Genomic DNA, 16016 nt, shown 5'->3' on the forward strand with positions numbered 1-16016 from the left:
GTTAGGTTGGGTGGTGGGTAAATGGGGGGAGGGTTCCATGGAACATTGGGGACTTTGGGACATATAAGAAAATCCTGGGCTGGTTCATGGACGTCTGTTATCATGTACTGGGGGCATGGGATGCGGGACCAGCTCAGGGACCAAAAAAAAAAAAATAAAAAATAAAATATCTATATATATAAAAAAAAAAAAAAATTGTGTGTTGCATTGGGGTGGTGGTGGGTGGGCTTTTTGTAAGTTTAACTTCTGTATTTGTTAAGTGTAGGTAGGTGCAACCGGATCAGGAAGGTTAGTACATGTACATAGATATTGTAAATATTGTACATAGCTGGTGTTCTGTGGCGAGTGGGCTGGACCGGTGCTGTCTGCGCCGCGCTGAGGAGCATCATGTCCTGTATGGTTGGTTTGGTCTCTGTTTTATATATTTATTTATCTGTTTGTTTTAAAATTTTAATAAAAGAAATACAGGATGTAACTCAGGATCAGTACAGGATAAGTAATGTATGTACACAGTGACTGCACCAGCAGAATAGTGAGTGCAGCTCTGGAGTATAATACAGGATGTAACTCAGGATCAGTACAGGATAAGTAATGTATGTACACAGTGACTGCACCAGCAGAATAGTGAGTGCAGCTCTGGAGCATAATACAGGATGTAACTCAGGATCAGTACAGGATAAGTAATGTATGTACACAGTGACTGCACCAGCAGAATAGTGAGTGCAGCTCTGGAGTATAATACAGGATGTAACTCAGGATCAGTACAGGATAAGTAATGTATGTACACAGTGACTGCACCAGCAGAATAGTGAGTGCAGCTCTGGAGTATAATACAGGATGTAACTCAGGATCAGTACAGGATAAGTAATGTATGTACACAGTGACTGCACCAGCAGAATAGTGAGTGCAGCTCTGGAGTATAATACAGGATGTAACTCAGGATCAGTACAGGATAAGTAATGTATGCACACAGTGACTGCACCAGCAGAATAGGGAGTGCAGCTCTGGAGTATAATACAGGATGTAACTCAGGGTCAGTACAGGATAAGTAATGTATGTACACAGTGACTGCACCAGCAGAATAGTGAGTGCAGCTCTGGAGTATAATACAGGATGTAACTCAGGATCAGTACAGGATAAGTAATGTATGTACACAGTGACTGCACCAGCAGAATAGTGAGTGTAGCTCCGGAATATAATGCAGGATGTAACTCAGGATAAGTACAGGATAAGTAATGTATGTACACAGTGACTCCACCAGCAGAATAGTGAGTGCAGCTCTGGAGTATAATGCAGGATGTAACTCAGGATCAGTACAGGATAAGTAATGTATGTACACAGTGACTGCATCAGCAGAATAGTGAGTGCAGCTCTGGAGTATAATACAGGATGTGACTCAGGATCAGTACAGGAGTAATGGTTTAGGGTAAGTCTGTTGATGAAGTCCACACCCCCCTCACTTTGCTCTCCTGTAGGTGGATGCGGCAATGATTCCTCTGCTTTTTGGATTCTCTACCGTCTCTTTTTATGAGCAGCAATAAAATCAGCAGAAGAAACCCTTCCTTCCGGATCACTGCGGATGAAGGGACACAATGTGCAGCGCTGTACGGTATTACTGAGAGCCTGTGTGTGGGAGACGGGATTGTATAGCTATTTGATGTGTGGCGGTGTAATGGGCGCACGGTGTGGCGGTGTATCGGGCGCACGGTGTGGCGGTGTATCGGGCGCACGGTGTGGCGGTGTATCGGGCGCACGGTGTGGCGGTGTAATGGGCGCACGGTGTGGCGGTGTAACAAGTACATTGTAGATAAAATCTATCAAAGGTTTCTATGTTGATTTAGGATTAAGATGGAGGAGAAATTTCAGGCGACCACAAATCGCATCCGATCTTCCATTACACTGACGGGAAGTTCTCCTCCCGCTGATTATAATACGAGCTTCCTCAGCCCTAACAATTACATCTTAAAGGGCCAGTACCCCCTAGTCTGGAGCGTATAACGGTGCAGGCTGCTGTCAGTCACAAGTGCAGATCTCGGGCTTGTTCGCACGGCGCGGTCCGATTTTACTGCATCACTGGAACAGTTTCATTGACTTTTGCTGTCATTTCCTAATGAACCGCGCCTTGGCCGCCATGTGTGAACAGACGCTTGGAGGTTTTCGGCGCTGGAGAACTGGCTGATAACGGAGAACAATGGCGTCCACAGCAGAGGGAGAGGAGACATTCTGCAGGTGTCGTGTCCCTTTAAGGCCCTGCGCTCGATCTGACCACAATCCCTTTCACAACTCGTTATGTTCTCTGTTTACTGCAATCGGCCGCGTCCGGCAGAGAAGAGGTGCGGACCGGGCCCCCGAGAGCCAGGTTTGGTTTGGATGAGATGTTCTTCCATGTGGTCCAGGTCCTGCTGATCCGCAGCATCAGTGCGAAATTCTGTTAACGGACACACTGGACATTTAGTCGCCATTTATTTACGGTTTTCTGCCCTCTGGAAGTTTAAGGGTTAATGGGTCATTCTGGTGGGAGGGTCACCTCCATTGTGGGCAGGTGCGGGGCCCCGGACACCTCCCTGATGAGTATGATGGGGCCCTGGAATGACCGGTGGACTTCCAGCTTCTGGCGCCTGGATCACAGGTCATCACAATACCGCGCTATGAAACCCGCGCCTGCGCCGCCTCGCAGTACTCGGTACTCGGTATGTGTGTTTGACGATTTGATTGTAATAAAAGCGTTTTCAATAAAAAAAAATAAAAAAAAAAGGTCAGTACTGTATCCAATAGGAAGACACTGGTTTATGGACTACAATGCAAGAATGACGGTTAACACTGACACGCAGGAAGATCTGTAGGAATGGGGGGGGGGGGGTGGAGTCTTTCCGGGCGACAACCTCTCATGTCTGGTTCTCTGGGCAAATTGTCAGCAGATCTCCCAGCTATAACATGGTCGTTACAGCCCTAGAGTGGGGGCGCTGTATGGACCCCCTCCGCTGCTGGAGGTATAAGTGGCGCCCCCGCAGGACCCCGTGACCAGAATGGTTCCGTCCTTCCGTCTGGCGTCAGAGATTCTTGCCGAGCGACTTCTCTTTTTCTCTGTAGATCTGGAAAATAAAAAAGGGAAGAGGCGCGCGCTCATTACTGAGTCAGGAGGCACCACACGCTCTGGGACCTCGGCCTGACAGGGCGGCAAAGGGGCAGCGGGGACTGGACTGATGACCGAGTGGCGCGGAGGCAGCGGATGGTAAGATGAGACGTCCAGGGCGGTCAGTACTGCGGCTGCCTTGTCACAGGAGCAGAGGACCCCCGCCTATCAGACATTGCCGGCATGTCCTGCGGGGTACCCCTTTAAATCTTTATGCTGCTGTCTTATAACGGGGGACGGTGACATGTGACTTATCAGTCGGTTACAAAAATGTTACATTGTCCACCAACAGTAAATAAATAATCATCAATAGACATGTGAATTTTTCAAAAATTCGATTTGCCCATTTCGCCGAATATTTTGAAAAAATTTATTTCGGCAAATCATGTTAAAAATGTCTATTTCCTGGCTGCAGAGAGCCTGTATAGTGGTGTAGAATACTGTGCCTGTATAGCGGTGTAGAGCACTGTGCCTGTATAGCGGTGTAGAGCACTGTGCCTGTATAGCGGTGTAGAGCACTGTGCCTGTATAGCGGTGTAGAGCACTGTGCCTGTATAGCGGTGTAGAGCACTGTGCCTGTATAGCGGTGTAGAACACTGTGCCTGTATAGCGGTGTAGAACACTGTGCCTGTATAGTGGTGTAGAACACTGTGCCTGTATAGTGGTGTAGAACACTGTGCCTGTATAGCGGTGTAGAACACTGTGCCTGTATAGCGGTGTAGAACACTGTGCCTGTATAGCGGTGTAGAACACTGTGCCTGTATAGCGGTGTAGAACACTGTGCCTGTATAGCGGTGTAGAGCGCTGTGCCTGTATAGCGGTGTAGAACAATGTGCCTGTATAGTGGTGTAGAATACTGTGCCTGTATAGCGGTGTAGAGCACTGTGCCTGTATAGCGGTGTAGAGCACTGTGCCTGTATAGCGGTGTAGAGCACTGTGCCTGTATAGCGGTGTAGAACACTGTGCCTGTATAGCGGTGTAGAACACTGTGCCTGTATAGCGGTGTAGAGCACTGTGCCTGTATAGCGGTGTAGAGCACTGTGCCTGTATAGCGGTGTAGAACACTGTGCCTGTATAGCGGTGTAGAACACTGCGCCTGTATAGCGGTGTAGAGCACTGTGCCTGTATAGCGGTGTAGAGCACTGCGCCTGTATAGCGGTGTAGAGCACTGCGCCTGTATAGGGGTGTAGAACACTGCGCCTGTATAGAGGTGTAGAACACTGTGCCTGTATAGCGGTGTAGAACACTGTGCCTGTATAGCGGTGTAGAACACTGTGCCTGTATAGCGGTGTAGAACACTGTGCCTGTATAGCGGTGTAGAACACTGTGCCTGTATAGCGGTGTAGAACACTGTGCCTGTATAGCGGTGTAGAGCACTGTGCCTGTATAGCGGTGTAGAGCACTGTGCCTGTATAGCGGTGTAGAGCACTGTGCCTGTATAGCGGTGTAGAACACTGTGCCTGTATAGCGGTGTAGAACACTGTGCCTGTATAGCGGTGTAGAACACTGTGCCTGTATAGCGGTGTAGAGCACTGTGCCTGTATAGCGGTGTAGAGCACTGTGCCTGTATAGCGGTGTAGAACACTGTGCCTGTATAGCGGTGTAGAGCACTGTGCCTGTATAGCGGTGTAGAGCACTGTGCCTGTATAGCGGTGTAGAGCACTGTGCCTGTATAGCGGTGTAGAGCACTGTGCCTGTATAGCGGTGTAGAGCACTGTGCCTGTATAGCGGTGTAGAACACTGTGCCTGTATAGCGGTGTAGAGCACTGTGCCTGTATAGCGGTGTAGAACACTGTGCCTGTATAGCGGTGTAGAGCACTGTGCCTGTATAGCGGTGTAGAGCGCTGTGCCTGTATAGCGGTGCAGTAACACACATAGGGAGTCTGCTGTGGTAGTGCGATACTGTGAGTCCGTATGACATGCAGATGACAGGCGTCGCTCTTAGGCCTTTTTCACACGGGTGTCCCAGATTTGCTCCGGATGCGTTGCGTGTGCATTGGGGGGAAACCTGCGCGAGTTGCATGCAGTTGCAGTCAGTTTTGACTACGATTGCGTTCCGATGTTCCGTTTTTTTCCGCACTAAAGCAATGCGTTTTGCACACACGTGATAAAAACTGAATGTGGTCCCCAGACCCGAGCCTGGACTTCTTCACTGAAGTTCGGTTTTGGGTTCGGTGTTCTATTCATTTTATTATTTTCCCTTATAACCTGATTATAGGAGAAATAATAGCATTCTTTATACAGAAAGCATAGTACAATAGCGCTGGAGGGGTTAAAAAATAAAAGCTAAATTAACTCCCCTCATCCTCTTGTTCGCGCAGCCGACATAGTCTTCTTTTAGGACCTGCAAAAAGACCTTTGATGACGTAATCGCGCTCACCACGTTGTGACGCCAGTGCAGGTCCTGCTGAATGAAGATATTATACAGCCCCCGACAGAGCGGAGAAGGGTCAGCAGTAAGGTTGTGGTGACGTCACTGATTATTTTGCCCTTCCTCCGATCTGTCAGAACAATAACCGCCAAAAAACGGATCCTGTCTGTGGAGCGTCCGCCTTCACTCGGTCCGCGTTTGGTCAGTAATCCATCAGTATTGGTAAAGCCAAGAAAAACCAGGAGTGGATCCAAAACCGAGATGATTGAGTCAACCAATCAAGAACCGCTGGGTTTCTGGTCAAGACACGACCGCTAGATGACCCCGGGAGCTCAGGCCTCTCGCTGCGACCCCTGCTGACCCCCTCCTTACTCTGCTGCCACCTCTGCCTGCGCCAGAAACATTTAGGCCTCTGCCCCTGTGCAGGGCCGGGCACTTCTCTGCCCCTCGTCTGTGCAGGGCCGGGCACTTCTCTGCCCCTCCTCTGTGCAGGGCCTGGCACTTCTCTGCCCCTCGTCTGTGCAGGGCCGGGCACTTCTCTGCCCCTCGTCTGTGCAGGGCCGGGCACTTCTCTGCCCCTCGTCTGTGCAGGGCCGGGCACTTCTCTGCCCCTCGTCTGTGCAGGGCCGGGCACTTCTCTGCCCCTCGTCTGTGCAGGGCCGGGCACTTCTCTGCCCCTCGTCTGTGCAGGGCCTGGCACTTCTCTGCCCCTCCTCTGTGCAGGGCCTGGCACTTCTCTGCCCCTCCTCTGTGCAGGGCCTGGCACTTCTCTGCCCCTACTCTGTGCAGGGCCGGGCACTTCTCTGCCCCTCCTCTGTGCAGGGCCGGGCACTTCTCTGCCCCTCGTCTGTGCAGGGCCTGGCACTTCTCTGCCCCTACTCTGTGCAGGGCCGGGCACTTCTCTGCCCCTACTCTGTGCAGGGCCGGGCACTTCTCTGCCCCTCGTCTGTGCAGGGCCGGGCACTTCTCTGCCCCTCGTCTGTGCAGGGCCGGGCACTTCTCTGCCCCTCCTCTGTGCAGGGCCTGGCACTTCTCTGCCCCTCGTCTGTGCAGGGCCTGGCACTTCTCTGCCCCTACTCTGTGCAGGGCCGGGCACTTCTCTGCCCCTCCTCTGTGCAGGGCCTGGCACTTCTCTGCCCCTCCTCTGTGCAGGGCCGGGCACTTCGCTGCCCCTCTTCTGTGCAGGGCCGGGCACTTCTCTGCCCCTCGTCTGTGCAGGGCCTGGCACTTCTCTGCCCCTACTCTGTGCAGGGCCGGGCACTTCTCTGCCCCTCCTCTGTGCAGGGCCTGGCACTTCTCTGCCCCTCCTCTGTGCAGGGCCTGGCACTTCTCTGCCCCTCCTCTGTGCAGGGCCTGGCACTTCTCTGCCCCTACTCTGTGCAGGGCCGGGCACGTCTCTGCCTGACATACTGTTAGATCAAATAAATAAAAAGGAAATTAAAACACCCCCAAAAAATCAGTAATTTTCTCACTTCACCGCACAACGGAAAATCCTTTTTAGTGCCACTAATACACGTAAAAAAGGGCTTTAGAACTTATAACTGCACCGCTGAACGGCAAATATATATTTCTTTTGCCAATAATACACAACCGCTCCGGACCCGCAGTCAGTGCAGCGCGGTGTAATAGGACTGTCCTACAGAAACGCTGTGGGATGATTCCTCCCTGTCCTTTCCCTGCACTTGTAAATAGTTTTTTTAGCACAATGAAGTCTTTCCTCGCACTGTCCCTAGCGCCTGCCGACGTCTCTCCCTGCACTAAGTGCACTGGAAAATGGCAGAATCCAAGATGGCTGCCGCTATTTATAGGGCTGTGACATCACAGGGCTGGCTGGCTGCTGATTGGCTGCATGCATGGCATTAAGGGTGATCCCGCCTTCCCAGAGTTCTTTACCACAAAGCGCAAGGAAATTCGGATTCAGTGTGAATTGAATCAACTTCGATTTGCTCATCTCTAATCATCACCATAGCAACCGCTGATAATAATAACAATGAACCTGCGCAGCTAGGGGCCCTGCAGGAAAGGGGCCACTGCTACCACATGAAAGCTTGAAGCCGCAGCCAACCTCTGTCCTCATCAGTCTGTGATTGGCTGCAGAAGTGACATGCTGAATCCAGGCGCCTCACCGACACTAGGGGGAACCCGGTGCAAGTCTATAACACCGCCATCTACATGTCTACTAAATCTGCCCCCGTGCACTGATGGATTCTACACACATCACCTAAACACAAATCCCCCCCAACTGCTCAGCAGCTCTAGAGGACCCCAGATGATAAAGGTGGGCACAAAACACATTCCTGGAAACCACCATCTACGTGACGATCTGTATGTAGAGAGCTCCCTCTAGTGGTGACTGTATGATCTGTATGTAGTGAGCGCCCTCTAGTGGTGGCTGTATAATCTGTATGTAGTGAGCTCCCTCTAGTGGTGGCTGTATAATCTGTATGTAGTGAGCTCCCTCTAGTGGTGGCTGTATAATCTGTATGTAGTGAGCTTCCTCTAGTGGTGGCCGTATAATCTGTATGTAGTGAGCTCTCTCTAGTGGTGACTGTATAATCTGTATGTAGTGAGCTCTCTCTAGTGGTGACTGTATAATCTGTATGTAGTGAGCTCCCTCTAGTGGTGGCTGTATAATCTATATGTAGTGAGCTCCCCCTAGTGGTGACTGTATAATCTGTATGTAGTGAGCTCCCTCTAGTGGTGGCTATATAATCTGTATGTAGTGAGCTCCCTCTAGTGGTGGCTGTATAATCTGTATGTAGTGAGCTCCCTCTAGTGGTGGCTGTATAATCTGTATGTAGTGAGCTCCCCCTAGTGGTGGCTGTATAATCTGTATGTAGTGAGCTCCCCCTAGTGGTGGCTGTATAATCTGTATGTAGTGAGCTCCCTCTAGTGGTGGCAGTATAATCTGTATGCAGTGAGCTCCCTCTAGTGGTAACTGTATAATCTATATGCAGTGAGCTCCCTCTAGTGGTGGCTGTATAATCTGTATGCAGTGAGCTCCCCCTAGTGGTGGCTGTATAATCTGTATGTAGTGAGCTCCCTCTAGTGGTGACTGTACGATCTGTATGTAGTGAGCTCCCCCTAGTGGTGACTGTATAATCTGTATGTAGTGAGCTCCCTCTAGTGGTGGCTGTATAATCTGTATGTAGTGAGCTCCCTCTAGTGGTGGCTGTATAATCTGTATGTAGTGAGCTCCCTCTAGTGGTGGCTGTATAATCTGTATGTAGTGAGCTCCCTCTAGTGGTGGCTGTATAATCTGTATGTAGTGAGCTCCCTCTAGTGGTGGCTGTATAATCTGTATGTAGTGAGCTCCCCCTAGTGGTGGCTGTATAATCTGTATGCAGTGAGCTCCCTCTAGTGGTGGCTGTATAATCTGTATGTAGTGAGCTCCCTCTACTGGTGACTGTATAAACTGTACGTAGTGAGCTCCCTCTAGTGGAGGCTGTATAATCTGTATGTAGTGAGCTCCATCTAGTGGTGACTGTATAATCTGTATGTAGTGAGCGCCCTCTAGTGGTGGCTGTATAATCTGTATGTAGTGAGCTCCCTCTAGTGGTAGCTGTATAATCTGTATGTAGTGAGCTCCCTCTAGTGGTGGCTGTATAGTGAGCTCCCCCTAGTGGTGGCTGTATAATCTGTATGCAGTGAGCTCCCTCTAGTGGTGGCTGTATAATCTGTATGTAGTGAGCTCCCTCTAGTGGTGACTGTATAATCTGTATGTAGTGAGCTCCCTCTAGTGGTGACTGTATAATCTGTATGCAGTGAGCTCCCTCTAGTGGTGGCTGTATAATCTGTATGTAGTGAGCTCCCTCTAGTGGTGACTGTATAATCTGTATGTAGTGAGCTCCCTCTAGTGGTGGCTGTATATCTGTATGTAGTGAGCTCCCTCTAGTGGTGGCTGTATAACCTGTATGTAGTGAGCTCCCTCTAGTGGTGGCTGTATAATCTATATGTAGTGAGCTCCCCCTGGTGGTGGCTGTATAATCTGTATGTAGTGAGCTCCCTCTAGTAGTGGCTGTATAATCTGTATGTAGTGAGCTCCCTCTAGTGGTGGCTGTATAATCTGTATGTAGTGAGCTCCCTCTAGTGGTGACTGTATAATCTGTATGTAGTGAGCTCCCTCTAGTGGTGACTGTATAATCTGTATGTAGTGAGCTCCCTCTAGTGGTGGCTGTATAATCTGTATGTAGTGAGCTCCCTCTAGTGGTGACTGTATAATCTGTATGTAGTGAGCTCCCTCTAGTGGTGGCTGTATATCTGTATGTAGTGAGCTCCCTCTAGTGGTGGCTGTATAACCTGTATGTAGTGAGCTCCCTCTAGTGGTGGCTGTATAATCTGTATGTAGTGAGCTCCCTCTAGTGGTGGCTGTATAATCTGTATGTAGTGAGCTCCCTCTAGTGGTGGCTGTATAATCTGTATGTAGTGAGCTCCCTCTAGTGGTGGCTGTATAATCTGTATGTAGTGAGCTCCCCCTAGTGGTGGCTGTATAATCTGTATGTAGTGAGCTCCCTCTAGTGGTGATGTATTATGCACTGAGGCCCCTGGGATGGTCGCTCTATGAGCTGCATTCTGCCTTTCACTTCCTACTTCTAATAAATAAAGGACTTGATGGAAAGAGGAACACATTGATGTCGCACAAAAACTCTGATGGTGGTGGTGGGGGAGGGGGGGCTGCAAATGACAAGGTCATTATTAACACTGAGAGGACAGTACATTCAGTACATATGAGGACATGAGGCACCACCCCCTGTGAGGCGGAGGTCTCTGGTGCCTCTTAGCTGTAATTGTCAGTCACATCATTGATCTCCTCCTTCCTCCCCTTACCGCAGGTCCCTGCTGGTTGGTACCTACCTCTCTGGGCTCCTGTCAGCAGGTCTGTCCCTCTGACACCGGCTGACCTGTCACATGTGCACTTGGCAGCTGAAGGCGTCGGTGTTGGTCCCATGTTCATATGTGCATTGCTGAGAAAAATGGTGTTTTAATATATGCAAATGAACCTCTAGGAGCAATGGGGGCGTTGCCATTACACTTAGAGGCTCTGCTCTCTCTGCATTCTGACTGTCTGGTCCTATCAAAGTGCAGATGGAGCGGCAATTGCAGAGAGAGCAGAGCCTCCAGTACACTTAACAGGTCAGCAGGGGGGACATAAGAAATAATTAATAATCACATACTTATAATGCACCCCCCAGTAGTGCCATCTTTACATATAATGCCCCCAGTAGTGCCCTCTTTACATATAATGCCCCCAGTATTGCCCTCCTTAAATATAATGCCCCCAGTATTGCCCTCTTCATATATCATGCCCCCCAATAGTACCCTTTTCTTATATAATTCCCCAGTAGTGCCCTCCTTACATATAATGCCCTTCAGTAGTGCCCTCCTTACATATAATGCCCTTCAGTAGTGCCCTCTTTACATATAATGCCCTTCAGTAGTGCCCTCTTTACATATAATGCCCTTCAGTAGTGCCCTCTTCACATATCATGCCCCCAGTAGTGCCCTCTTTACATATAATGCCCCCAGTAGTGCCCTCTTCACATATATTGCCCCCCAGTAGTGCCCTCTTCACATATATTGCCCCCCAGTAGTGCCCTCTTTATATATTATGCCCCCCAGTAGTGCCCTTCTTACATATCATGCCCCCCAGTAGTGCCCTTCTTACATTTAATGCCGTTCAGTAGTGCCCTCCTTACATATAATGCCCCCAATAGTGCCCTTGTAAGCCTTGTATTGGGGTGGGTTCCCCAGGATACAGTGAAGTCACAAACGAGAATAGCAACCCCAACACCAGCTTTCGTCAAAACAGAATTTTACTTAAATGTGGCAATAAACACAACCACAAATGGTAATTCTCTTACTGCCGGTCATGACTGAACCGCCGCACCTCACCTGTTATTACCCTAATAAAACAAGAATCACTGTATGGGTGCGTGGTGCGGGCTAGCCTGCGGTGCAGCACAGCAGCTTACAATCTTACAAAGCTCTACAGGATTCCCGCTCCCATAACTGGTCCTGTAGAACGTGCCTGAGTATTTCTCCTGAGCAAAACGCCAGCCGGGCTTGAGATTGTGGGAATTTTATCAGCTCTCCGGTGTGAAATGTCCCTGCAATGAACAGTAGTAACACTTGTGGCCTGACACAAACAGAGACCCCAACTACAAGCCTGGTCTCATCTCTAGCGCCAACACTGTGATGAGGTGCGTGCACGATCTTACCGACCCGGGTCTGCTCTGCCTCCGCTGGTGACTCTGAACAGAACAAATGCCTCTCCAACAAGCATGCGGCACCGCAGCGTATGTAGCTTTGCTCCTCCGCTCTCATCGGCGTTCCTGGAAGCAATCCTACTTCCTCTGACCAGGATCGGGGTCTTGGACACGATCAGCTTCACTTAACGTACTTTCACATTTGCGGCAGAGGATTTCGGCACGCAGTTCCGTCGCCAAAACCGCCTGCCGGATCAGGACGCAAACTGATGGCATTTGTCAGACAGATCCGGATGTGGATCCGTCTGACAAATGCATTTAAAAATACCGGATCCGTCTCTCTGGTGTCATCCGGAAAAACTGATCTGGTATTATTTTTTTTTGTATTTTTAAAGGTCTGTTTTGCTGGAACATTTAATGCTGGATCCGGCACTAATACACTAATACACTTCAATGTAAATTAATGCCGGATCCGGCATTCCGGCAAGTGTTCAGTATTTTTGGCCGGAGAGAAAACTGCGGCATGCTGCGGTATTTTCTCCGTCCAAAAAATGTAAGAGGGACTGAACTGATGCATCCTGGACCGATCGCTCTCCATTCAGAATGCATTCAGTTTTTCCGGAATTGTGCTCCTGTGACGGAAAACAAAAACGCAAGTGTTAAAGTCCCTTTAGCTGCCGCTCTGGTCACTGAGGTATGCCCCCACACCTGGATCCCCCCACACCTGGATCCCCCCGGATCCTCAGTCTCCGCTCCCTCTCAGTTGGCTGCTCCCTTTCCCTTCCTCTCCAGGCTCTATGTGTAACTCCACCTCTCATGAATATGGAAATATCTGCAGTCTGTAGCTGTGTTTAGGAAACAGCGGCATCTTGTGGCCAAACAGCAGAACCTCAGTCCAGATCATTTAATTTAATCCACACAGTGTTCAAACAACCCTCCTCACATATAATGCCCCCAGTAGTGCCCTCTTCATATATCATGCCCCCAGTAGTGCCCTCTTCATATATCATGCCCCCAGTAGTGCCCTTTTTACATATAATTCCCCCAGTAGTGCCCTCTTTACATATAATGCCCCCAGTAGTGCCCTCTTCACATATCATGCCCCCAGTAGTGCCCTCTTCACATATCATGCCCCCAGTAGTGCCCTCTTCACATATAATGCCCCCAGGTTGCGATGATGTCATTGCGACGATCCTGCACCTCAGGCCTCCCGACCTTTAGCTTATGAGGCTATAAGGTGGGGCTCAGGAGCCAATAAACTCTGGAGCTCCCCGTGGACCGGCTGATCCACGGCCCGGTGGTTGGGGACCGCTGCTCTAAAGTATTGTTCATCCTGTAGCACCTGTTTCATGAATAGAATGTGACACAGTGAAGACTGACACACAGGTGGAGCAGTAGGAGGTGTCTTGTTGTCCCATGTTTTGTGTCTCAGTCGTCTCCATCCTCTTCCTCCCCGCAGACCCCCGCTCGCCACCATGTTGTCGGAGTCGTTCCTGCGCACGGCCGTCTACAGGGAGCGGATGAACGCTGAGGAGCAGAAGGACGAAGAGAAGTCACAGAAGAAGACGTCGTCCTGGGCGCTGGGGGCCGCGCGGTCCGATCGTAGGGAAGGCGGATCTGAGCCACTGTATCGGGGGGAGGCCTCAGGTCCCATCTCACAAGCCTTGCGTATCCCGAGGCGCGAGGTGCTGAACGACGCCTCGCTGGATCTGTACACCTCGTGGTCCAGCAGGTACGGCAGCATCTACAAGAATTACCCCGACCTGCACATCGCGGGCGACCACATCCTCCAGAAAGTGGACTCCGGGTGCATCCTGGACGGCGACTGCGAGGACGGCCCGGTGCTGCTCTCGGCGGACATTGACCGCAGCAGTCCTCCAACTGAGAACCCCGGGGGGCTCCTAACAGAAGGGGGGCCCCCAAGTGTAGAGAGCCAGGTCCTACCCTCTGCCCCCTTCTCCAACTCTGTGCTGAACGGCTTCCTGGAGAAGAAGATGGCGGAGCTGTATAAGCAGTGCTACGAGGAGAAGCTGACCACGGCCGGCACCTCGCCCCTCCCCCACCAATGGTCCACCGTCCTCATGCACAACGTCCACCTCATCAGCCTGCAGATGTCGCAGGAGCGGAACGTCCACCAGTCCACGGCCATGGAGGCCATCCTGAGGAGTCTGCGCTGCGCAACCAGCGGGGGGAGCTCCGAATTCATCACCCCCATCCTGCACATCTCCAGCCCTGATAAACCCGAGGCACCGGCGAGCAACCTGCCCTTTATTAACAGCAGTCGGGGGCAGAGCAAAAAGTGACGCTGCATCATGTCCACTGTGCTCTAGTCACACCCAGAGCTGCATCATGTCCACTGTGCCCTAGTCACACCCAGAGCTGCATCATGTCCACTGTGCTCGAGTCACACCCAGAGCTGCATCATGTCCACTGTGCTCTAGTCACATCCAGAGCTGCATCATGTCCACTGTGCTCTAGTCACATCCAGAGCTGCATCATGTCCACTGTGCTCTAGTCACACCCAGAGCTGCATCATGTCCACTGTGCTCTAGTCACATCCAGAGCTGCATCATGTCCACTGTGCTCTAGTCACACCCAGAGCTGCATCATGTCCACTGTGCTCTAGTCACATCCAGAGCTGCATCATGTCCACTGTGCTCTAGTCACATCCAGAGCTGCAGCATGTCCACTGTGCTCTAGTCACACCCAGAGCTGCATCATGTCCACTGTGCTCTAGTCACACCCAGAGCTGCATCATGTCCACTGTGCTCTAGTCACATCCAGAGCTGCATCATGTCCACTGTGCTCTAGTCACATCCAGAGCTGCATCATGTCCACTGTGCTCTAGTCACATCCAGAGCTGCATCATGTCCACTGTGCTCTAGTCACATCCAGAGCTGCATCATGTCCACTGTGCTCTAGTCACACCCAGAGCTGCATCATGCCCACTGTGCTCTAGTCACATCCAGAGCTGCATCATGCCCACTGTGCTCGAGTCACACCCAGAGCTGCATCATGTCTACTGTGCTCTAGTCACATCCAGAGCTGCATCATGTCTACTGTGCTCTAGTCACACCCAGAGCTGCATCATGCCCACTGTGCTCTAGTCACATCCAGAGCTGCATCATGCCCACTGTGCTCTAGTCACATCCAGAGCTGCATCATGCCCACTGTGCTCGAGTCACACCCAGAGCTGCATCATGTCTACTGTGCTCTAGTCACATCCAGAGCTGCATCATGTCTACTGTGCTCTAGTCACATCCAGAGCTGCATCATGTCTACTGTGCTCTAGTCACACCCAGAGCTGCATCATGTCCACTGTTCTCTAGTCACACCCAGAGCTTCATCATGTCCACTGTGCTCTAGTCACACCCAGAGCTGCATCATGTCCACTGTGCTCTAGTCACACCCAGAGCTGCATCATGTCCACTGTGCTCTAGTCACACCCAGAGCTGCATCATGTCCACTGTGCTCTAGTCACATCCAGAGCTGCATCATGTCCACTGTGCTCTAGTCACATCCAGAGCTGCATCATGTCCACTGTGCTCTAGTCACATCCAGAGCTGCATCATGTCCACTGTGCTCTGGTCACATCCAGAGCTGCATCATGTCCACTGTGCTCTGGTCACATCCAGCGCTGCATCATGTACACTGTGCTCTAGTCACATCCAGCGCTGCATCATGTACACTGTGCTCTAGTCACATCCAGCGCTGCATCATGTACACTGTGCTCTAGTCACATCCAGAGCTGCATCATGTACACTGTGCTCTAGTCACATTCAGAGCTGCATAATGCCCACTGTGCTCTAGTCACATCCAGAGCTGCATCATGTCCACCGTGTCTTATGCTCTATTCACATTCAGAGCTGCATCATGTACATTGTGTCGTATGCTCTATTCACATCCAGAGCAGTGCCATACAACATCAGGTGTGCCATACAACTGTGTAAAATGTGTCTTATGCTCTAGTCAGAGCCAGAGCTGCACATATTAAATCATATACAATGAGGAGCACCTGTACATTGTGTCTTATGCTCTCGTCAAATCTAGAGCTGCATCATGTGATCTGTGTATTATGCTCTAATCACATCCAGAGCTGTGCCATGTAACATCATATATGATAAGGAGTAACTGTAAATTGTGCCTTATGCTCTAGTCACAGCCAGAGCTGCACATATTACATCATTTATAATGATAAGCAACTGTGTAAATTGTGTCTTATGCTCTAGTCACATCCAGAGCTGTGTCATATAACCTCATACATATAATAAGGAGTGGTTATTACACAGGCAGGATAAGTGATTAC

At 50.5% G+C, this 16016-nt stretch overlaps 1 protein-coding gene across 1 annotated transcript; it reads left to right on the forward strand.

The window, feature by feature from the left end:
- Positions 1-3094: 3094 nt before the first annotated feature.
- LOC122922762 (TLR adapter interacting with SLC15A4 on the lysosome-like) lies at positions 3095-14161 on the forward strand. The gene is made up of 2 exons (XM_044273483.1): positions 3095-3232; positions 13170-14161. The coding sequence occupies exon 2, from the start codon at positions 13186-13188 to the stop codon at positions 14011-14013; it is 828 nt and encodes a 275-aa protein (XP_044129418.1). The 5' UTR covers positions 3095-3232; positions 13170-13185; the 3' UTR covers positions 14014-14161.
- Positions 14162-16016: the final 1855 nt, after the last annotated feature.

The sequence above is a fragment of the Bufo gargarizans genome, unplaced genomic scaffold, assembly GCF_014858855.1.
Source record: "Bufo gargarizans isolate SCDJY-AF-19 unplaced genomic scaffold, ASM1485885v1 fragScaff_scaffold_693_pilon, whole genome shotgun sequence".
In the NCBI taxonomy this organism is placed as follows: domain Eukaryota; kingdom Metazoa; phylum Chordata; class Amphibia; order Anura; family Bufonidae; genus Bufo; species Bufo gargarizans.